Below are 24588 nucleotides of genomic sequence, written 5' to 3'. Positions count from 1 at the left end.
AATGATTTAAATTAGCAAAATTTGTTTCTTATTTATAAGTACGATCGTTCGCACTTTGTTAAGTTATTTGTTGTTGCACCGGCTTATAATTCGCCGCGAAACTCAATTTCATAATTCCGACAATCCGGCCTCCGTTGTTTCACGGGAGAATTTTCTGCATCGTCTGAATAGACAGACAAATTGATCTCGTAACGTTATACCCGCGATAACGATTTTATAAATTCAATAATTGTGGAACAGGAAATCCGAAACCCGGCATTTGATTTGATCCAATTGTTCTGGCGTTAGCGTGTCACTCAGCAGCCGTATAAACTCGACGAAATAAACGTTGTACGATAATACGATTTTTTAATTAAAAGAACAATTGAAAGAATACAACTGTAAACAGAAAAAAATAAGTTCTTATTTCAGTTAAGCTGATATAATAATTTTAATTTTAAACGTTAAAAATTACATTTGTCTTGACACTTGTCTTCCACCTGGCATAAAGTAAATTCAATCGATCACACCGATTTAGATTATTTAGTCGTGCTATTTGCATCCGTCGCGATTAAAAATTTACTGAAACATTATCGCTTGAATATATACAAGTTAAAAAGACATATATATATATATATATATATATATATATAATATAATATAATAATATATTAATTTAAATAGAGCTAAATTTTGCTATAGACAGATTTACACTATACTGTAGTCATCTACTGTAGACTATACTATGGTCATATATATATATGAATAATAATATGAACAATATATACATATGAATAAGTAATTATTAGAATCTGTTGTAAACGTTGTTATATCATATATATTATTAGAATCTATAATTAAAGTTATTAAATTATATACGATTATAATCTATTATTCAAATTATTACATTACGTACGATTAGAATCAATTATCGAAAATACAATCGTAATGAACTAATTATGTCTCGACTAATGTAAAATCGAGAACATTCCAGAATGAAAATCAACGCGGAAAATAACAGCCGTGAAAGAAAGAGAGCAACGCATAAAAACAATCACAAGAGCCATTAAATAACGCAACGAGCAACAGAAAAATTGTTTATTATTCGTTCCTGTCCAAAGCATGTACAAAAGATCATCCAATTGCGAAGAGAAAACAAACGAAGAGATTCAATCGCAGCACTGTACAAATCAATTTTATTTCGATCGCTCGTGGACAAATTATTCGTAACGTCGTTCCCAACGAGTTTCGCATCTCGATCGAACTATTTCCCGACATGCTCGTGAACAATCGTTACGAGCCATCGAAGTTCGACCGACTCCTCGAAATTTAATCTCGAACAATGGCGGGAGAGCCGGGAACAAAAACGGGCAACCGCGATTGCTCAATTCACGATCCTCGGGAGAAATGATTTTACCACCGAGGTTCGACGTTCGTTAATTAAAACGCTTCGAATCTAATCGATCGGCTATCAACGTCTTAACGACAGCTGATCGTCGAAAATCTCGATCGATTAGATCGAAGAAATTAATTCTGAATTTTGACCGATTACAGAGACCGTCAATCGACGGTCGACAACGTTGACCGCCTGCGTCGATCGTCGTCGAACCTTTAATTCGTTATTTTAAAAAAAAGAAAAAAAGCAAACGAGTACAACGTACATTTTCGAAAACCGCGAAACTCCGTCGCGACGCAAACGACGTTAATTATTGTCGCAGTCGACACACAGTCGCGCGCTCCAATATTTATTTCACGATTAACCCCTTAACGTGCACGCTCGAGTTAACTCGAGCGCGCTAAACTGGCCAAACTGTGCACACTCGAGATCATTCGAGCGGCGTTGCACTTTATGTTGCTATAATTTTTCACGCTCGAATGCAATCGAGAATTGAAAATAACAATGTGAAAGCAAAAAAAAACAATCGTTTTTTATTGATATTTATCATTTACATGGGATTGTAAGCTATAACACTTACTTATTCAAGTATAAAATATATCCTTTTTCTACTTATCACTTACGACTTATCTCTTCCTTGTGAGCCGCTTTCCGACAGCGTATTCATATTCCGATTCTGATTCGCTCATTTTTCAATATATATTTTACTAAGATATAATGTAAAATAAAATATGATAATAATAATAATAACAATAATAATAATAATAATAACACAATTTAGAACGTTATCTTGGCAAGAAAATTACAAAAATACAAAGATAATGGGTATTTATACAATTGGTATGATTTCTAATTTTCAGAATATTACTATTATTATTATTATTATATTACTATTATTATTATATATTTAATGGGTATTTATACAATTGGTATGATTTCTAATTTTCAGAATATTACTATTATTATTGTGTTATTATATATTATTGTATTACAAAAATACAAAGATAATGGGTATTTATACAATTGGTATGATTTCTAATTTTCAGAATATTACTATTATTATTATTATTATTATTATTAGAAATCATACCAATTGTATAAATACCCATTATCTTTGTATTTTTGTAATTTTCTTGCCAAGATAACGTTCTAAATTGTGTTATTATTATTATTGTTATTATTATTATAATATTTTATTTTATTATTAAATAATAATAGTAATATTCTGAAAATTAGAAATCATACCAATTGTACAAATACCCATTATCTTTGTATTTTTGTCATTTTCTTGCCAAGATAACGTTCTAAATTGTGTTTTCTTACGTAAAAAAAAATTGATTCTTTTTAGCCAGCCTTTTTAAAAAAGAAACTGTGCATTAAGGGGTTAAACAATTGCATTGAATCACGAACCGAAATCAGGGCTCGTATACCCGTTCAAGCGGACTGACTGAACGCTCGGAAAACAGAACCGTTCGTCGCGACTGAAACGATCGAACGATTCGAATCGCGATCGTAAAACGGATCGCCCCGTTTTCATGGCATTAAAAAAAACGGCCGCGGAAAAATACCATTCCGCCGCCGCGGATCGTCCGATCGCGAGAAAACGGTTTCTGCTAAAAGTCAATAAAATACCGATTTACAGCAGGAAGCGAACGTAATTGGCTCCGGCCCGTGTTTCTCCGTGGCGTGACAACTGGACGCTTCGACTGTTCGAAAACAGTGGGAATATAGGGCATCGGTCGCGCGGAAAGATTCTCGGGAGAGGAAACATTCCGTGGATAAAAAGAATCCACGGATTTCACGACCGTCTGTCCGGTACTCTCTCGTCGCGTTGCGACGACGCTGCAAACGCGGCGCCTAAACACGTCGCGGGGGACAGTCGATAATCAAACCGCTGGATCCCGAAATGCTCGAAAATTATTGACAGCCACACGGGCTGCATACGCACGCACGCACGCACGCACGCACGCACGCACGCACGCACGCATGCAAACGTTACGTTCGGGGGGAACAGGTTGGTGGTTGTTCTCCTTCACTTTCACGTTAACGGACAACGAGGAAACCGACGGAAACCACCCCGAAACGATCTGCTAAATAAATCACTTGGTGCACCACTCTGTGCGGTCAGATCTTGAGGATTCGATGGCCGGAAAAAAACAAGAAAAGAAAAATGTTTCCGCGCAACACAATCACGGAGCTAGTATGGAAGACGGATCGAGCGCACCAAGAAACCATGTTTTACCTCTCGGATTCGCGCGAACCACGCGTCCCGTACCAGTCCGTTCGTTGTTCCGCAGCACGACGCACGATCCAAGGATCAGCTATTCCCCATTTTTCACGTGTCCGTCGAAACTCGCACTACAATACGCGAAATTGGGTCGAAACCACGGTCTCGAGACGAACACCATCGAAAACAACGCGACCCGAACCCATATAGCGGGTGTACTGGTGTAAGAGCGTGAGATGAACGAGATGCATCCGTTCGGAGCGCGCTCTGCGGTGCCGTCGGCGAAGCTCCGCCGATAAAATGGACCAATCGCGGCGGCGGTCCGTTCGAACGCGCGGAATTCGAATTCGTTTGGTCGACGGTTACGGGTTTCGGTGGACGTATTTGGGAAGATATTGGAAACGGTTGATGTAGTGCTATTCTTGTTTGGAGGAAATGATATTTTGAGATTTATTTGACGTCGCGGAGACGAGTGTATTTGTTGGAGAGAAGTTATTTATGTCGTGGCAAGGAAAATTATATATGAAATAGTATTTCCTGTTACTAATTACTATTTCATATATATATAATTTAATATTAATATAATTAATTATTATAATTAATTATTTATATTATATTAATTGCATTAATTAATTATAATTATATATTGTATAATATAATAATATATTATATATTATATTATTATATTAATTATTAATATTTAATATTATAATTTTAATATTTAATATATAATATTTCATATATAATTTCCTGTTACTAATTATTTGAAACAGTATTTCCTGCGTCTTAATCAAGTAATGTAATTATTACAGGTTCTATTGTATTGTTCGAAATTGTACTTCTTACGATTAATATTTGTGAGAGAAAACAAACGCATGAACTTCTCCAACCATTCCTCCAATCTGCCATCCTCATTTAATATGTACTTAATTTTTTCCTCCTCCCTGCACCTCTCCAACACGTGTTCCCACATTTCTAATCCTGAAACGTTTCCTACTCTTACTTCCCCGTACCCCACTTGTTGTATTGTGATTCTACTATCTTTTCATAGTTTACCCCTCTTTGCATCTCTCTTACATTCCTTTCTACCTTCTTCTATTCTCTTTCTCGCTCATGTACTTCTTCCTCTCCCTCTTCCATTTTGATAGTTCCGTCCGACTTTCCATTGACTTAAACTACTTGCTCATTGTATCAGGAGAACGTGCGAGGAGGTATCTCGAATGGCTTTGGCTGGCTTGTTATTGTCTTGTACTACTGAAATTTCGAAAATCTCGAGTATGATCATTTTCGAGGAGGTATCCCGAAATCCTTTGTCTGGCTTGCGATTGACTTGTATCACTGAAATTTCGACGAAACGAAATATCAGTATTCGTTGTGAATCCTTTTCTTACAACGATGACTTACTTGACTAACAATATGATGTACGCAGTGATTGGTCCCGTCTTCGATTAAAATGAAGAAAATATTTGTTTCGATGAATTATCTCGGATTCAAATTGTAAGATATATGTTTTATCGAGAAAGGTTCAAATTAAATTGGAGGAAAAATGATGTTGAAAGAATATGGTAGGTGCTTGTTGCGCCATCCGTGGCAAAATGCTGAAACTGGTAGACAATTGAGCGCAGATATAAATTACTAGTGCCATTCGACTGCCAACTTACCGGCAAGTGGAGATAGTAAAATCGTTTCAAAATTTCTATTTTATCAATGTTATCAATTTTCTATTTTATCGGCAAATTTAAAATGGATTAATTATAAATTATATTAACGAATTTAGGGACACATTGTAAATAGTAATTCAATTATTTGTTGTTCCTAATAAACAAATTTCTTATGTACACAAGTTTATAATTAATTTTCAAGGAGGAAACATAATTATTTCAAAACGGATAATTTATTTGTTGATGTAATAATTTAATTTCAGAATATTATTATATGGAGTTTTAAGTATATATATATTTAGAGAGAGAGTGTAGATATATATATATAGTATATTATATTATATTATTTAGATACATATCCCAGAAACTGCATTTCCCGTCGGTCAAGTTGCCCAACAGTTTACGCGTTTTCCCACCGCAGAATTGGCGCTATTCGAACGTTTGAATAGAGCAGAAAATTCGTGCCGAAATTTACACAGCTTCTTATGTGAAACAAGGCACAAATCATTTGTGCCAGAATTGAGTATTGGAACATAAAACTGAAAATCATTTATACTTCAATAATTAAAATACGAACGTGCGTAAGCTTATTGTAAACACGTTGCCAGAGATCTCTTTTGAGGTTTCCGGTAATAAAAGCACAGATTCGGAAGTCGATTCTTCGAGGAATTAGCATTGGATTTTGTGGGGAAAGCGGTAAGAATCATTTGTCACTTCATTCGTTATTGATATTTTATTAATTTATTTTTCCTGGAACATAACATACACTCAATTTCTCCCGGTATGTTATTTCCTTTGTTCTGTCTGATTTCGTGGTAAGAACGGGACAATGGACACACTATCGTGGCGAGAATAATTAACGAAAAACTCCTCTAACATTTTCTACGGTGGCAATACAACAACAAAAAAAATGATGTCTTGCTCTCAAGTGTTTCACAACGTCATTTCTCATTCAATTCGATCAGAACCTTTCTCGACGAATTTCAAAAAGCACATATAGAAATCAGAACCCCTGGGTCTTCGTTTGTTCGTTTATTTCGACATTTCAAGATGTATGGACAATTATTACATAATAATTATATATATTTATATATGTATAATGAGAGAGCATTCTCCTCTCGCGGCATTTCCCTCGTCATCAACGGGAAATCCCCTCCCCTCTGTCGGCCATTCACTCTCTCCTATAATCTTCGTTCACCCTCTAACTGTCTCTCATCCTTTCTCTCTCTCTCTCTCTCTCTCGCTCTCTCTTTCTCTCGCTCTCTCATGTTCTCACACGTTCTCTCTCACTCTCACTCTCTCATTTTGTTTCTTCACGATAAAAGAATGAAAAGGTAAAAGTAAGAAAGTAACGGCGTCCATTCGTCAAGTCTATGAATGATTTTACGAAACGATCTCTCGGTTTTGGGCGCGTTATTTAAATCGTTCAATCGTAAACACTGTGAAATCTTTTCCCGCGATGTTCTTATTTCATCTTCCTTCCCTCGTCTCTCTCTCTCTCTCTCTTCTTCTCCTCCTCCTCCTCCTTCTTCCTCCTCTTCATTGTTCCATTCACGTCCTTTATTATCATTTAGCGTTTATCGATAAGATTATGATCGTTACCATTAATCGTTATAATTACGATAATAACACTAGTGTTAGCAACACCCGCACTCGCCCCTCCCGCCCTCCTACCCCCCACCGCGCGGCCACCAAATCCCCTCCCAGAAACCGTGGCGCCACGTTCAAATCGCGAATTACAATTTTGGCAATACCGTCGCAGAATCGTTATTGCAAAATTCGTTTCTTTCGGTTGTTTGTTTCTTCTTTCTTTTCTCTCTCTCTCTTTTTGGTTTTGGTTCTTTCATAATCCCTGACTGAAGTTTTCTTACAACACGATACTTTTTCATTCTTCGTCCGCTTGTCACAATTGTTTCATCATCTATCTATTTTTCTCTCGCTCTCTCTCTCTCTCTCTCGCTCGCACACACACGCGCACACTCATTCGAAATATTCATACTGAACATTCCTCGTAACCTCGTCATCGTTAAAAATATTTATCATTCTTTGTTTCCTCTGCCGCTAAACGATGGTTTCTCTCATCGTCTAATATTTCTTTCTTTCTTTTTTTTGTCCCGATTCCATTGTAGCCGGCAATCAACGTTTCAACGTGCAATTTGCAAATCAATTTTGTCCCCATTTGAAAGAGATGCGTCTCGACGATAATAGCCGGAGTCGATCGAGTCTCGTCACGGAATTGCAAATTGAAAATCTCTCTGGTGACTGGCTGGCACAATGTCGATAAAAACACGTGTACAGTATTGCGAAATGGGTATATCGTTGAGCGCGGGTACGTGAGAAATATTTGAACAATGGGAGTGGGAGTGGGGTGGGGTGGGGGGGGGGAGAGAAATTATAGTTGCGCACAGTGGTGGATCATCACATTTTCTTTGTTAACAGCATCAAAATGTAAATAAAATTCTAATGTCCTCGGAGGAATCTTATCTTGCCATTAAGTGACGGGGGTGGGGTGGGGGGCGAACACGTATGATCCACCACTGGCCGTGCAGAATCTAAAAAGGAGCCTTGTAGCGGGCCTCGAGAAATCCCTGAATTTCACGTACGACGAACCAAAACCGAAAACGACGATGGAGAAAGAAAAACGCCGAGACAGTCGTGAGGAAAAGAAGTAATCCCGAAATAGAACAAGATGGCGCGCAAAGAAAACGTTAACCTACGACGAGTAGAAAAGAAATGCTGTTCCTGAAAGAGGCTCTTGACACAATTTCATTGTAGTCATTGTTAATCTAAAAGCACCTCCAAGAAACATTGGCAAGTTTTTTTGACTAAGGGCTAGTCAAAATAATTTACTACATTTGTTGTTGTTGTTGTTGTTGATGTTCTTGTTCTTTTTTTTTTCTTTTAGTAGATCTAGTCGGGAAAAAGAAACAAATTCAAAAAGAATTACTGAAAAATATACATATTCTTCAACCGGAAAGGAAAATATATATGTATATTTTTTATATAAGTTAATTATTCTAACGTATTCTTATATTCACTGTAACGCTCTGGTACACGATTCCTTTCACAAAAATTGTACCATCGTTCGTTACAATCTCAGTTGTAGCATAAACAAAGATTCTGTACGGGCACGTACATTGTACAAGCTACAGTGTGGTCAATAAAAGAATAGACATATCCGCGGTAATCAAGAGAAAAACAATGGTCCATTGACTTGCACTGTATATAGGTCAATTACAACCGAAAAAGTAAACAATCGCTGGTCCGTTACAATTGTCAAATATAATTTGTAAACACGTTAGAAGCAAAATCAAGTTCAAGTAAATTTAAGGAAATCCCATAGATTAATTATAATTACTGATTATAGTAACTATTTATAATTATAATTAGTAATTACTAATTATAATTACTATCGAAGTCGACCTATTTCTCGACCAGTCTGTAGCCCGAATCTTCGAGTTTTCCATCGTCGCCTCTCACAAAAACGGTTCTTCGATGAACGCTGATATAATTTCTGTTCGAAAAGATCGACGAATAATAAAACTCTAAAATTTCTCAACGTAAACGCTTGCGCTCTGAACGAAACGACGACGCTGCTCCGCCGGTTAGGCGTTAATCCCCGATAAAGAACGTACAAATTGAATTTTGTAATCAGACAATTGTATTTTAATCAATGACCAGACTGTACCTATAATTTCAGCATCGAACGAGAAAATTAGTTTACATGAAAATTAAATTCCCGATCGTGTTTTTGCACGAGTTAGTACGTTTTGTTGTTGTTGTTGCTTTTTTTTTCTTCTAACTTGACTAGAAATTCTATACGTGAAATTATTTATACATAATTATAGCTACTACATATAGGAATACTTAATTAATTAATTAATTAATTCGTAACCCTAAAATTTATATATATATATATATATTTATATATATATTAATTTTATAATAATATAGCAACGGCGGTGACAGTAATACTATTTTCCTTTTATCCCTAGATTTAACTAACGATATATAAAAATAATTCTCAAAATCGGCATAAAAATGAGAACGAAAGTCGACGTCGAAATGAAAAGAATCATTTTGTCCGCTTTATCATAAAATGTTTTTTCTTATCCTCTCGATATACTCGTGATCCAAAAAACAATATAGCTGTAAAACGTTAAATTTTTTTGGCCTCCATTTTATATACGCAATGTAATTCGGATTGTGTTTTCGAGAATACTTTTGTTCATTACATCGTAATTATTGTTCTACTCGATTCTTTGGTTCTTTTTGGTCAAACACCCCTCTCGGTTATTAATTAAATTACAATTAAGTAGCGTGGGGTTGCAACTGCAATCTTCTGTTCCCTATCGTGAAATCTGTTGTAACGAAACATCTCATTCGATTGTTCAACTTTTTGTCATCGAATCACAATGAAATTCGTAGCTGACGAACAAAACTGAATTGCTTCTCGGCGAATAAATCAAATTTTCTTTAAAAAAAAAAAAACGATTACTTTGCAGCTGCAATTAATTACAAATAAATTACAAACAAAAACAAAAGACTGTACTTGTATGTGGAATGTTTCATTTATAGTTGTTCGACTGTTCTAGTATCCTTTCAGAGCCAATAGAAAAATTCCCCCAACGAGAAATCATGAAAACCGATGGTCGTCAACGGAAAATATTATTCTGTCCGAGGTGAAATCAGTGAAGTGAACAAATAAAGGCGTTCCAAAAATATTATAGGTCTCTAGGAGAACCTGAATTGCTCCAACATCGGAAATTCAAGGATCGCAACACGTTTTGCTGGAACATTTCTCGAAATATGTATATGTAATGTATATGTGCGCGCGCGCGTGTGATTGTGCGAAAATGTTTGTAGATTTGTGTGTAAATGTGCGTACTGATCAAACGAGACGATCTCGAAAATAATCAAAGATCCTTCGAACAACATGAAACAATTTTATAATCTTCGTTTTGTTAACAACAAAAAAAATCTATCAATTAACATTGTATTGCACCAATCATGACTAAAAATCAATTTCGAACGAATTCAATGGTTCTTCGATTGTCCACATTAATCCTAGACCGGTTCTCTTACGCATTGTTTCATGTTCGATTTCTCGCAGTCTCTCGATTAAACGTTCCTCTCGATTACTATACGTTACCAGAAGCGAACGTATCTCGTAAAAAGAAATATCTCGACCTCGACCGTTCACTCGACGAACTTTACGGTTCAGTCTTCCAACCCAAAAGAACAGATTGCATGCCTGACGATTATGCAATTCATTTGATATTCAAACAACTGCAAAACATGTGTGTGTAATTAAAACGTACGTCGATTTGTTGTGCGCGACCTGTGCGATCGTTCATGAACGTAATATAACATAGTCGAAGTAAAGCGAACATGTTGAACAATAATTGTACACGAGACAAAGGAAAATTGGATTTTATATTACAAAGCGTCCTGGGCCCCTCTGGGCAGAAAGTCGTCGATCAATGAATATCGCTCATAACCTAATATTTGTTCATAACCTAGAGCTTAGCATCGTGTAACCATTTCTTCATAAACGTATACAGAATCTTCATACGCATTGAAACGCGTCTCATAATGAACTCCTATGCTTCGTTCAGCATTCTACCAATCGTTCTTGGTGCTTCGTGCAAAAATGTCAAATAAGTTCCTTTCAAAATTCGCGCTTAGTTACCCCCCTCCCCCACTAGCCACGCCCAGCAGCGGGACGATAATGTTCTAATTCAAGTATTAGTTAACAGCCGTCACTGTCAATTACAACAGCCGTCCTCCAATGACATCCACAGTGACTCTGTGGTCTAATTTCAACCCTCTAAAAACAATAAACCATGTACAAAAGAAGAATCGCTGCCATAGGACGTACAGTTGTAATGATCGTCCCCATGAATCACTCTGTATACTTTCATTTCGGTGCAAAGAATTGGTTCTCAGAATGATGACCCTGTCAATGATCCTCTGCCCAAAGGTGGCCTCTCATATACCTCGCGTGTCAGTGATCCGGCAATTTAAACCAAGATAAGAACATCCGCAGATCTCCTATGTGCTTCGTGATTGGTCTTTGTGCGATTCGTCGCGATATCCATGAAAAATCTGGATCAATCTTTGGTGAGTCTCCTTTCGATTTTCTTCTCGTACATCGGACACAGCTATTCTCGGTGGATCCCGTTGTTTACGAAATTCTTTTCTTCTTCGTTTACGCGACGATGTTTTTCTTTTCGAAGAAGAAGACGAAGAAGAATACACACACAGGCCGCTACTTCGTCGACGGGGCCATATGGACTCGCGTCTTCAGACATTCGCGGCAGCATTCGAGAACAGTAAATCCTGTTGTTTGTTGTGACAACTCCGCCCCGGGCAGCTCCCCGTTGACTCTTTAAATTTCTACAACTGACAAAATGGCGGACAGCCTCGCCATTGTTGTTCCGTTAAGTCAGCATCGAAGAAATTCGCAAGACAGCCTCTCTCTCTCTCTCACTCTCTCGCGCTCTCGCTGTACAGTCATAGATTAGAATAAGTTGCAGATGACCCGGCAGAAGATGCAATTCAGATTCGCGTGCGCGTGCGTTTCAATCGGTACTGCATTTTCTATGGTCTCTTGAAAATAAAGAGAAAAACGTTCCAAGTGTTAGGGGAGCTACCGCGGCGAAGAGATTAGATTCGCAGCCTCGAATGCCGGCTTCCAGAGGTTGACGAAGAAGCAACCCGGCGGATTTCGGTCCCCGGAAAAGAAGAAATACTCGAAAGGGCAGTTGATAAAAAAGTTGAGAAGGTATCCGCAGGTGGTCGGTAGTAGTAGCGGTGGTACACACAAGTATATATATATATATAAATATATATATCTTTCTTTCGCTCATTCTCTCTCTCTCTCGCTCTCTTTCTCTCTCTCTCTCTCTCTCTCTCTCTCTCTCTCTCTCTCTCTCTTTCGTTCTCTCCAGTTTCACTTGTTTCCACTCTTTCTCTCCTCCTCGTGCGCTCGGTCCCCTTTCTCGCCAGTGTTGTCAGTCTCTCGGTCTCTCATTTTCTCTCTCTCTCTCTCTCTCTCTCTTTCTTCCTCTCTCTCTCTCTCGCTCTCTCTCTCGCTCTCATGCGCTCCCTCGTGCTCGCAATACATGTCTCTTGTGTCCGTGTGTGTGTGTATGAGTGTGTATCGGTCGATCGGCTTCACGACGGGAATATTTATCCTAATAGAGACCGCAGCCACGGAGATTATTGGCGATAATGACATCTGTGACTGCGTCGAACACGAACTGAATGTTGGTTGTATCAGTGGCGCAAGTCGTGTGGCAGTAGATCTCCTTATTGCCTGTCTTGTTATTCGCCTCGAATTGCGCCTGGATGTACGCGGCTGCCTCGCCGTACTCTTGCGCTCCTGGAGAATAAACAAAGCGCGTTAGTAACATAGAACCATGATTGGAGAGAAAGCAATCTCTATCCGAACTTATTAGTCGCGTTTAAGGAGGGGGGGGGGGGAGTAGTCACCTAACGTGACACCGCTTGGAATGAACCGTCAATTACGTCGCCGATGAGTTTTGAATCTCGCCACCCGTTACGGCGACCAATAGGCGGAGGCCTAACGCTAATGGCGCCGAATACGAATTATGAAAAGCGTTTTTGGCCATCCGCCAGGATTTTAGAAGAATTTTATTGCGAAACGGTCGGTTTTACGACTACAGTAATTAGGTAGTATAGTAAATTAGGGAGAATTTACTATACTAGTATAGCATAATATAGTAAATTAGGGAGAATTTAATATACTAATATAGCATAGTATAGTAAATTAGGGAGAATTTACTATCGTAGGCATATAAAAAAATCGAAGAAACCGATCCAATAAAAAATATAAATAAATATGATTACATATATTGAAGCGAACTTGGACGCTGACATACTGAATTTTTAGTTGCACACCGAAATTTATAATTTATATTATAGTAAATAAAAGATTGTAATTTTTTGTTGTTATTGGTACTAAGAAATTGCTTTTCGCATTCGCTGCCGGTCAAGTTTCACCTAATTTGCTGATTCCAATATTTTCTTATTTGAGGTTGTGTTTGAACAATTTATTGAGAAGAAATATTTTTTCTACATCACGATGTATAGTGATTTCTCTTTAATTCGCGATTGAACATAATTCGCAGATAGTACATAAAAATGGACAATTAGGAAAGAGAAAATTCGATTACTCGAACCTTGCGACTCGTTTTTATAATTGTTGAAAAATGGCGACTAAATCGTGTCGCTATCAAATTTTGCTTCTTTCAAAAATTAAGGATTCTCGGGTTATTACAGGTTATCGTAGCGGACGTATTCTAAAACGAACAAACAAATGGTCGCTTTGTTAATTCCGTATAAAATAAACAAATATTTATAAAGAGCAATGGAATTATGATGACGTGTGGCGAACGACTTTGGCAACATCGTGATTCATTCAGCCGTATCGTATATTGGCGGGAATGTATTTAGATCACCCCAAACAAGAGGAAATAATATTCATGCAGCGCGTGAAGGAATCTCAAGGACGCCGAGAGATTATCGAACTTTTTTTTTTTAACGAAGTAAACTTCGCGCGTTTATTTTTATCTCTCTCTCTCTCTCTCTCTCTCTCTCTCTCTCTATATATATATATATATATATATATATATATATATATATATATATATTATATATAATATTTTATATATATGTAATATAATAATAATATATATTATTATTATTATTATTATTATTTTATTATATTACATATATATAAAATATTATATCTAATAATATTATATATATATATATATATATATATATAATATATTTATTGTATACGTATAAAGAATATAATATATTGTTCGCGTTGCTAAATTCGATATCCGTTCTTTTATTTTTGCTTTCGAAGAATGTTTCGGTGTTCCGTAGTTATTGACACGGAATCTTCGGAACGTATATATTTAGTTCGACGGTTCCGGATAAGAGTGCGACTTATCGAGATACAATATGGCGGCTTACCAGCGTACTCGGGGAAGCAGATGGTGAGGGGGGACTTGCGAATTTTCTGCTCGAAGAGATCTTTCTTGTTCAGGAAAAGGATGATCGACGTGTCGGTGAACCATTTGTTATTGCAGATAGAATCGAACAGCTTCAAGCTTTCTTGCATTCGATTCTGTGAACAAACAAAGCAACGATATAGAAATTCGGTGCGTACGAGTTACTAACCATCGTGTTAAAGATTGATCTGCTCGATCAATCTGTGTTTAGTCGAGAGATTAATTTACGCGAATAATAGCTACATGTTCTAGGCTGGTTTGTGAAAAATTGCGGAAATAATTCGGCGGTCCGTAAAAGTGTTCGTACGCCTTTTAAAACGCAATAATTTGTTTCAGAACTGAACTAAATGGCTTGAATTGTTTTTAGATGATAGAGGGGACTAGTCTACTAGACGATGACTAAAAAGCTTTTTTTTGAGTAAAAGAAAAGTAAAGTTTACTTTTACTTTTAAGTGAAAGCTTTTTTAAAAGTAATTTTACTTGGAATGAAAAGGAAACATTAAAAACCCTCGTTTTTTAACTTTTTTATCTGAGCCTATAACAAGAATTTAAAAAACATCTTTTGTAGATCTTGGTAATTTTTATGCCTGCTAGCGACAGGCGTTGAAGAATTTTAAAAACTGCAGGTTTCTCATAGTTTTTGGTCAAAATTGTGAGAAAACTGCGACTTTTGCGATCTTTAATTTGTTGTAACTCGTAACAATTTTTTAAAATTTTCGTAATAGGCTCAGATAAAAAATTATCTATTTGTCGTTTCAAGTAATAGCGAAATTAAAAAAGAAATCATTTGTGTGATCGTCTAGTAGACTAGTCCCTCTATCATCTAAAAAAAATTCGAGCATTTAGTTCAGCTTTAAAATAGTTATCGCGTTTTAAAAGGTGTACGAACACTTTTGTGGTCCACTGTACATCGTCGATGAAATAGAAAATTTCGGAAGAAGTAAATTCTCCCTAATATCTTTCTTTTCCTTTAGCTTCTAAACGAAAATGGACGATTTGGGAAGAGATTTCATTATTATTATTTTATTACGATTATTCGAAGAGCTCGCGCCTCGTTTTTATAATCGTTGACAACTGGAAACTATAAAAACGAGCCGCGCAGCTCGAATGATCGTGTCTCCTCTTCCCGAATTGTCCATTTTGGTTTGCAAGCCGAAGGAAAATTCGGGAGAATTTGCTGTAAATGTTAAATCGTTCGAGAGGACTCGGAGGCAAGAGGGGTTAATGGGTGAGGTCGTTCCAGCAGAAGAACCCGTTAATTTCCGACAATTGCACGCTGTCACGTTCTCTTCCCACATCAGACTGGCGATTGGCTGTCCATATGTAATTTTGTAGGGTGTCGGGGGTTTCTGGTTTCTTGGATTCCCCTCTTATTGTCATCGGGGACCCGGCGCCCGTGACGGATCACGTGTCCCACCGACTATGTTAACATTATACCAGGCCATGTGACCATGATACACGTTAACTTAATTCAGGTGAGATCGTCACGCATGTTGAACCCGTTCGTATTTCTCGAACATTTAACGTGCCGACGTCTTAGCCAGTGCGAATATTCTCGTACATCAATTTGGACATTGCAAATGATATACCAATTACATAATAATGATATACCAGCATACGAACACTAGTCATTTTTAAATGAAAGACTAATTTTTCAATCGATGAGTACAGGGGACACGATTATTTTATTTATAATTATATTTAAAATTTTATCAAGCTCTCGTATTTTTATTATTTTGTACACTAGATAAGAATAAAGTACAATGGATATAGTTAATATAGAATTAAATTAACACATCTTTTGTCATTTTTTATTTCGAGTCATTTTTTGGGGGGGGGTCATTTCATTTTTTTTAAATCTTCGAGCACCAGTTAAGGATTAAGAAATTTTTTAATTATATTTATTGGACATTTAGGAATCTTTCAATTTTGTTCATTGTATATTGAAAGATTTTCCAATTTTGTTCATTGTATATTTAAACATTTTTCAATTTTGCTCATTGTCTAAAAATTTTGCAATTTTATTTGTTGGGAATTGAATTTTATTTTTGCTGGATATTCAAGAAACTTTTAATTTCGTTCACTGGATATTTAATAAATAAATGGTTGCTGTTAAGGGTAAAGAGAAATTGTTTCTAAAGAAGAGAACGAAGATTCATTTTTTAGAACGGTTTCGTGAAACTGGGCAGGAACAATGGAGGAATTTAATGGGACAGTCGGAATGAAATTTTTCAATTACAGCACTTCCAATTTGCATTCGATTACAGTGAGTAGAAATGGTAAGCAATGCGCAGACAACATAGCTGGCGAGTGTTATTAGGGGTGGTTTTATAGCTCCCTCTCTAAAGCTAGACTTTACGAATTTTTGTTACGAAAACTAATTAATATAAATTTGTGAAACTTTACACGTTTGTTTATTGTTTAAGTACATTGGAGAATTTTTGTAGAATAAATTATTTCTGGAGGTCTGTTTCAGAATTGGTAATTAGGGTTTTATATTACAGTAAATTCTCCCTGATTGACGCTCAGATTGTGCACAAAAATGGACAATTTGGGAAAAAGAGATACGATTATATTTTATAGTATATATTATAGATATAGATTATACTTTGCAGATTAAAATTATATTTTTATATACAGATTATATTTTATATTTTATAGCTGTTGACAATCGGCGATTATAAAAATGAGCTGCGAGGCTCGAATAATCCAATTCGTCCAATTTTGTCCAATTTTGAAATCAATTCTGAAGATTCTGTTTGAATCTTCCAAATTGTCCAATTTTGATCACAAGCTGAAGGAAAATTAGGGAGAATTTACTGCATCATTGTAAGCATATAAAAAATCAAGGAAACAAATTATTTACGTTAGAAAACGAACGGTTGACATTATTGTTTATGTAAATGTTCTCTTCACAGAATTATTGGGGCAGTACGAAAGATTCTAAAAAAAAATAATTTGCAATTTTCAGGCGAATCAATTACCTGATTCGACTTGAATTCGAGGAAAATTAATTTATGATTAATTAAAAGTGACAATACTGTTTGTTAATTGACACTCATAAGGGTCGGGTTTGCTGTCAAGAATCGTTATTCGGAATTGATATATTGCCTCGATTATTGCGATGACAGCGGATTTACTGATTTGTTTGTAATATAAAGGACGAGGATAGTAATTATAACGAGGCGTAGCTTACCGTCGACTCATCTTCGTGCAGCACTTGATCATATTCAGACATCGCGACGCAAAATATGATCGCAGTCACGTCCTCGAAGCAATGAATCCACTTCTTACGTTCGCTTCTTTGGCCGCCCACGTCGAACAATCTGAATAACAAAGCGTTTTCACATACAGACAAACTGCAGCATTATCGTTATTCGATCGTCCACCCTCGCCTGACCCACCCCGCCGCCATTTTAACCAATGAGAAATATAATCTAGATCGTCGCTCCGAATCTTTCCCACGGTGTAACAATAATTTTCCTATATTTCGTAACATATATTACATCTTACAAAATTATTTCCAACGTGATTTTGAATTTAAGACAATTCTCGCCTTTTCGTTTTTTAAGACGCCTATGCAATAATTATTTAAAAATTCTGAGCCGAGATTCAACGAATTATAATTTGTTCTATAATTTTACAATAATTTATTCGTAAGATATAATACATTTTCTTCGATCTTTTGCTACGCAGATTTAAATTTAAAATATCTCCCGCCTTTCTGTTCTCGGACGTTTATTCGGTATCTTTTTGAAAATAAATATTCAATGTTATGCGAGATTGTGGGCTGACTAATGATCGAAAATCGAGGTGGCTCGAGACCTCTATTTTACAATAATTTATTTGTAGTACATTAATCTTGTAACGTAGATTTTTAAAAGATTTCTCGCCGTTTTTCTTTCAAACATTCGTTCGATAAATCTTTCAAAATAAATGCTGCTTGTTACGCAAATTCGCGAGGCCGATAATCAACAATCGACGGTTTGGAACTTCTAATCTATACATCTATTTATTTACAATATACATAAATTTGCAAAATGAACAGATAAAATAAAAGTTTTATCAAAATACCGATCATGTAAATTCTATAATAATCTTGAGTCTCGTTTATTACGATATTTAAGTTCTAATAGTTGCTTAAAACGCTCTATTGTTTCTCAAATCGGTGTAAAGCGAATTTCTCGTATTGAATATAAAAATATATTGAATATTATATGTAATATATATATTATATCATATTCTATCTAATTCGATAGTTCATGTTCTCACTGTTAATTAAAGGAATATTGCATAAATGATTCTCGAAATAATTAATAATCAAATGACAAGATATATTGGCTTCTTTATAGTTTTATTATTATTTTCTGTATTCTCAATATAGCACAATTTTAGTATACCAATCATTTCAATATAATTTATTGTGAGACCGTACAGAAGATCATATATTTGTTTCATGGAAAATTCAATAGTTACTAAAAGAAATTATTGTTCTGACATAAAGACCACGTACTACGAACAAATTTGCAATAATATTTTATAAATAATAGTGACAACAATCCAAAAAAAAAATTACATAGAGAATTAAGTATTAAATACATATATAGGGTGTCCCGAAAGTGTTAAATTTCCTTGAAAGAAGACATTTTCCTTAACGTACTCTATTTTGGCGAATAACAAAGAGCCTGAGCGGAGTGTGTGGAAAAATCCTATCGTAAAAGAACGTGGTATGGCGACATAAATCAGGATTTTGGGTCGGAACGGACCCGGAAACGGCCCATAAATACGGGACAAAGACGGCGGACTTTTGTTTTCGAGGATGTTTGATAAATAGAACGATTCTCGTCGGTTCTCGTTTGTATACACCGGTCGCCGGGCCTCCGAATTCACATAAATACCGGCCGTTCTAGTAATAGATACCGGAGTTAATTTTATTTTTCACGGGCGGTGCGAGGAGCGCCGCGACTCGGAGGAGAAACGCCTCGCTGGCACAATCGGTTTCTTAAATTATCAGCGGCATGATTCATGCTCAATCATTCACGAGACATTGCTCTTTCTCTCGTAACCCTTCCCTCGGCCCCCCCCACCCCGCCTGCCCTCTACATCTCGCCGACGTCTTCTTCTTCTTCTCCGTTTGATATTTTTCCTGGCCGCGAAATAAACGAGCGATTCGAACGAACTGCAAATTCGCGCCGTACGTGGGCGTGAATTATTATGTTGGCGGGAAAAAATTGACCGTTTGAACGCGCCACGCTGCGCCGACGCCCGCCGGGCGTCGCTATAATTGGAAAACAACGTTCCTCTAATTTTCTACGCTTATAATAGCATTTTTATAATTTTAGCGAGCCGATGTCACCGGGACAGCGGCGATCACTGGAACCGGAAACCGAGGATTCGAGGAAAATCGCGAGTCAATTTTCGCGATCGATCGCCCCGTCGAATTTTTCAACGAGCTTATTTTCAATACGAGAAATTCGGTGTACGCCGATTTGAGAAAGAATGCAGCGTTTTAAGCAACTATTAGTATCCGGATATCGTAATAAACGAGATTCAAGATTACAGTAGAATTTACGTGATCGGTGTTTTGATGAAATTTTTGTTTCGTTCGTTAGTCTTTTTATTAGTTCAATTCGTTAGAGAAAACAACAGCGAACATTTTAATAATTTTTGTAACACTGTCCAAGTCGTTATTATATTATTACAGTTTGAATATTATAATAAACTGAATCGAAGATTAAAATACAATTTTTATAATCAATACAAGTTAGAACGAATTTGTTATTTTTTACTGTAATTTTTAATTATCATTTTAAAAACGCATTCACATTTTACAATGGAGAACAATAGAGAACATTTTAATAGTAACAAACGATAGCACCGTATAATTTACTATTATATTATTATATAATCATATTGTATAATATGATATATTATATATATTTCATATAATATAATTATATAATAATATGATAGTAAATTATATATATATACACATATAATATATTTTATATTATATAATATAATTATATAATAATATAATAGTAAAGTAGTATAGTAGTATAATATAATTTATTATACTACTGTAAAATATATATTTATTACATATATAATTTACTATTATATTATTATTATATAATCATATTATATATTATTATAATTTAATGTGCCACAATGGTGCCGCCGCGTTGCGTTCGACTTACGAGTCGTTCTCCAGGATACCTAACCTCACCGTCGCAGAAGTGCAACGTAAACGAAAACAACGTGGCCCGGCGAATTGTTTAAATATCTCCGGTCATGTTATTATTATTATTATTATTATTATTATCAGGATGACGAGGGCGCCGATTTTCGAAAAGCAAGCATAAAGTTTGAGGCTCTTCCTGTTATCGTACAGGATGTTAACACGACAAAACCGCACTGTACTATCACGTGTGTACAAGATAGGAAAAATCGTTCGATCGTAGAATGGAAAACAGATTCCCGTTTGTTGGGCGTTACTAAAACGATAACGCTGTGCCCGGTATCAGTGGAGGAGCATCGAGATAACGCTGCACCTAACAACCATTTTTGGCTGGCAGGTTGATGCACGCACGGATATTTCACAATCACTCCTCTCGTTGTTGACGTTCGTCGACGGTGAACAGACCAACGATATTTAACCGGCAACAAATTCCTAGTTTTCACCGACAGGGACTGGCTCTTATCGAGATTCAACAGATCGTTGCATGTATCGTAGGCTACAGGCGTGGCCGATCATAAATTGATTTTATCTTACGTGCTCTTTTTATCAATTATTTTTGATAAAAATTAATATTAAAAAATATTAAACTGATATTAAGATATTGAAATATTAAAACATTATATTATTAAAATATCATAATATTAAAATATTGAAATATTGAAATATTATAATATGAAAATATTGAAATATTAAAATATTAAATATTAATTAATATTAACGCACTTCTGCTATTTTTATTCGCTGAATGTTATTGCGTTTGGTCGACAAGCTGGAATATATTTTTTTTATGAATATTTACTGAAGCAATTTCAAATTGCAAGCTTTTCCCGCCCTTTTATATCCGAAAAAGACCGTTACAGAAAGAGAACAACATGAAGAAACAATGGGAACAGTGTTGCTAACATAAGTATTAAATTCTTTCCGTCGCCTACATTTTCCTCATTTTGTCCACTATTTTTTGTCGAACTTAATTATTGCTATTAATTAATATCATATAAATTATTTATATATCTGCAACGGTTTAGTTATTATTAAAATTGTCGATAAGTATAATCACACATTTTCTTAGAATATTTGTGGATGCGATTTAAAGTTCCATACCCCCTCCCGCGCTTTTCTGTTTTAAAAATGACCGTTGGGGAAGCGGAGCGGTATTACCGAAATAAGAGACTGGTTTGTTCTTCAAATCGTACACCGAATCGTTTTCGAAAAATAAATATTGAATCTGTCGCATCAATTTTCATCTGTCTAATATTTAATAATTATGCAATGCTTGGATACGAAAGTTATTTATCATTGGATCCAAGGATAAGTACCGGGAGACAATGCACTCTTTGTGCCGACTATGGCCGTGTTATTCTACATAGAAAAGTTGTGCAACCTGCCTAGCCCGATGGAATTTTTATTTACGTACCGGGTGGTCCGAACGAAACGTTCGCAAACTGTGTGTGTCCTACATAAATCTAATAGAATCTTGTTCAAATTTCTTTGAAAATGTCGGGGACATCGGTAGAGAAAAATCCTGCGATCTATCCTGCGTTATATAATCGTTATCAATATACAGGGTGGCTCGAATGTAACGTCAGAAGTTTCTTACCGTAAGAAACAAATACCACATTTTTCGAATACTAAAAATATTGCTATACAAACGATGTTCCGCGATATTTGTATTTTCATTATAAATTATATACTGGGTGTTCCAATCGAACTGACATTTTATTTTTTTTAGAAAAATACGAGGAAATCTTGATTCAAGGAGAATTAACAGTTCAGTCATATTAATTGGTTGCTCGCGATTAAGTTAAAATAATTGAAAGGATTAACTAACTAAATAATAAATATAAATATCAATTGTTTCGAAAACTACTTACTTGAAGTTAAGGTTCTTGAAGGTAAAGTGGACCTCGACTATACCCGTTGTTTTCACACGGGTCCTTAGAATATCTTGCTCCGTAGGCTGATAATCCCTTGCTCCTAATCGGTCTAGGTCATCCAGGAAACTGAAAATTGATCAAAATAATCGAAATTATTGAATAGCTCGTTAAAACAACGATACACTAGTCTAACAAAGATCGAATAACAAATTCGAAAACTGTTCTACACGTTTAAACAAATCTGAAAGAACTGGAATTTATTTAATAATATAATATAATATATAGGGTGTCCCAGGTTTTAATGTTCAAACTTTGTCACTATATTCTATGGCACAAAGTAAGAAAAAAATGTTATGTAAACATAGGTCATATAGAGCTTTATTAAGAAGTTATAACAAAAATTCAGAATAGGGATAGTAATCAACTAAAAAAAAAATTTTAAAAAATCTTCGATCGATGTCAATCATGTATTGTCAAAAACGGTTATTAATACATTTCGAAATGTATTAATAAGCACAGCTTTCATAAACACACGGCATGTGCTGATCTATTCAAGCCAATGCTCGCAGTAGCAGCAAGTTGATTACTATTTTTATTCTGAATTTTTGTTATAACTTCTTAATAAAGCTCTATATGAACTATGTTTACATAACATTTTTTTCTGACTTTGTGCCATAGAATACACTAACAAAGTTTGAACATTAAAACCCGGGACACCCTGTATACAGTAATGTCTTCCTAACTGACGCTTAAGTTGTACACAAAAATGGACAATTTGGGAAGAGGAGATACGATTATTCGAGCCTTGTAGCTTGTTTTTATACTTGTTGACAATTCGTAACTATAAAAATGAACCGATTAAGGCTCCGATAAGGCTCGGATAATCGTATCGCCTCTTCCCAAATTATCCATTTTTGTGGACAACCTGAGCGTCAATTAGAGAGACATTACTGTAATATGTAATTTTTAAATTAGCAAAATTATCAACAAAATTTCTAGTTCGAATTCATGTGAAATTCTGAATCAGTGAACGCGGTTAGGATTTCTCCACGATTTTATGCGTCGAGACACAGAAGTATATTTAAACGCTATTTAAAAAGTTTCTTTACGATCCGTACGACTCTCGATTACAGAAACGTAGAAATTAATTAAACCGACGACTCCCGACGAAGCCGAGTGCTTCATAAAAGAGAGCATATATCGCGAGCTGATTTTCTTTTTCTCTACTCGGTTCCACATATCTCGCGACCTTTTGTTCCTTTGTCTGGAGCTTCGGGCATAACTTCGCATGCGATTAATAATACTTTATCAGCCGACCGAGGATTTTATGCATTTATTACGCGTACGTGTAACCGCGCAATATACATTCCGGCATGACTTTTAAAGTTTTGATGGCTCACCATCATTTTTCTATCAGACGTTCGAAGCATTTAAGTTCGAACGTATTCGAATTAAGAGATCTGTTCTCAAATTGCAACCTTGTTGTTCATAATTTTCAACCATTCTCAACAATTTTAAACAATTTTCGATCATTTTCAATAATTTTGAATAATATTGAATGATTTTATATTATTCAATATTTCATATTTATAATATTTCATATTATTATTGAATAATTTTCAACCATTTTAAATAATAATAACAATAATTTTGAATAACATTGAATAATTTTATATTATTCAATATTATCATTGAATAATTTTCAACCAATCTCATAAATTTTCAACAATTTTCAATCACTTCCAATAAAATTTTGAATAGCATTGAATAATTTTATATTATTTAATATTATTATTGAATAATTTTTAACCATTCTTATCAATTTTCATCACAATTTTCAACCATTTTCAATCACTTCCAATAATTTTGGATAGCATTGAATAATTTTATATTATTTAATATTATTATTGAATCATTTTCAACCATTCTCGTAAATTTTCAACAATTTTCAATCATTTTCAATAATTTTGAATAACATTGGATAATTTTATATTATTCAATATTATCATTGAATAATTTTCAACCAATCTCATAAATTTTCAACAATTTTCAATTACTTCCAATAATTTTGAATAGCATTGAATAATTTTATACTATTCAATACTATTATTGAACAATTTTCAACCATTCTCAATAATTTTGAACAATATTGAATAACTT

At 35.2% G+C, this 24588-nt stretch overlaps 2 protein-coding genes across 6 annotated transcripts in view; both read right to left on the bottom strand.

Annotated features, from left to right (window-relative positions):
* The window catches only part of LOC117222375 (uncharacterized), a 38080-nt gene extending 34250 nt beyond the window's left edge, over positions 1-3830 (bottom strand). Inside the window, exon 1 of the mRNA XM_033474032.2 lies at positions 3618-3830. The gene's annotated coding sequence lies outside the window, so the exon portion shown is untranslated. The remainder of the gene's footprint in view (positions 1-3617) is intronic.
* A 2450-nt stretch (positions 3831-6280) lies between these two features.
* Galphao (G protein alpha o subunit) overlaps positions 6281-24588 on the bottom strand; it is a 56425-nt gene continuing 38117 nt past the window's right edge. For all 5 annotated transcript variants that reach the window (XM_033474024.2, XM_076521886.1, XM_076521887.1 and 2 more), the window contains exons 8-11: positions 22426-22554; positions 17510-17639; positions 14276-14429; positions 6281-12650 (exon numbers count right to left, since the gene is read on the bottom strand). In XM_033474024.2, coding sequence (XP_033329915.2) covers positions 12463-12650; positions 14276-14429; positions 17510-17639; positions 22426-22554 — 601 coding nt within the window. In that variant the 3' untranslated portion in view covers positions 6281-12462. The remainder of the gene's footprint in view (positions 12651-14275; positions 14430-17509; positions 17640-22425; positions 22555-24588) is intronic.

The sequence above is a fragment of the Megalopta genalis genome, chromosome 5, assembly GCF_051020955.1.
Source record: "Megalopta genalis isolate 19385.01 chromosome 5, iyMegGena1_principal, whole genome shotgun sequence".
Taxonomy (NCBI): domain Eukaryota; kingdom Metazoa; phylum Arthropoda; class Insecta; order Hymenoptera; family Halictidae; genus Megalopta; species Megalopta genalis.
The sequence above is the reverse complement of the archived record's forward strand: the minus strand, read 5'-3'. Positions and strand labels throughout refer to the sequence as shown.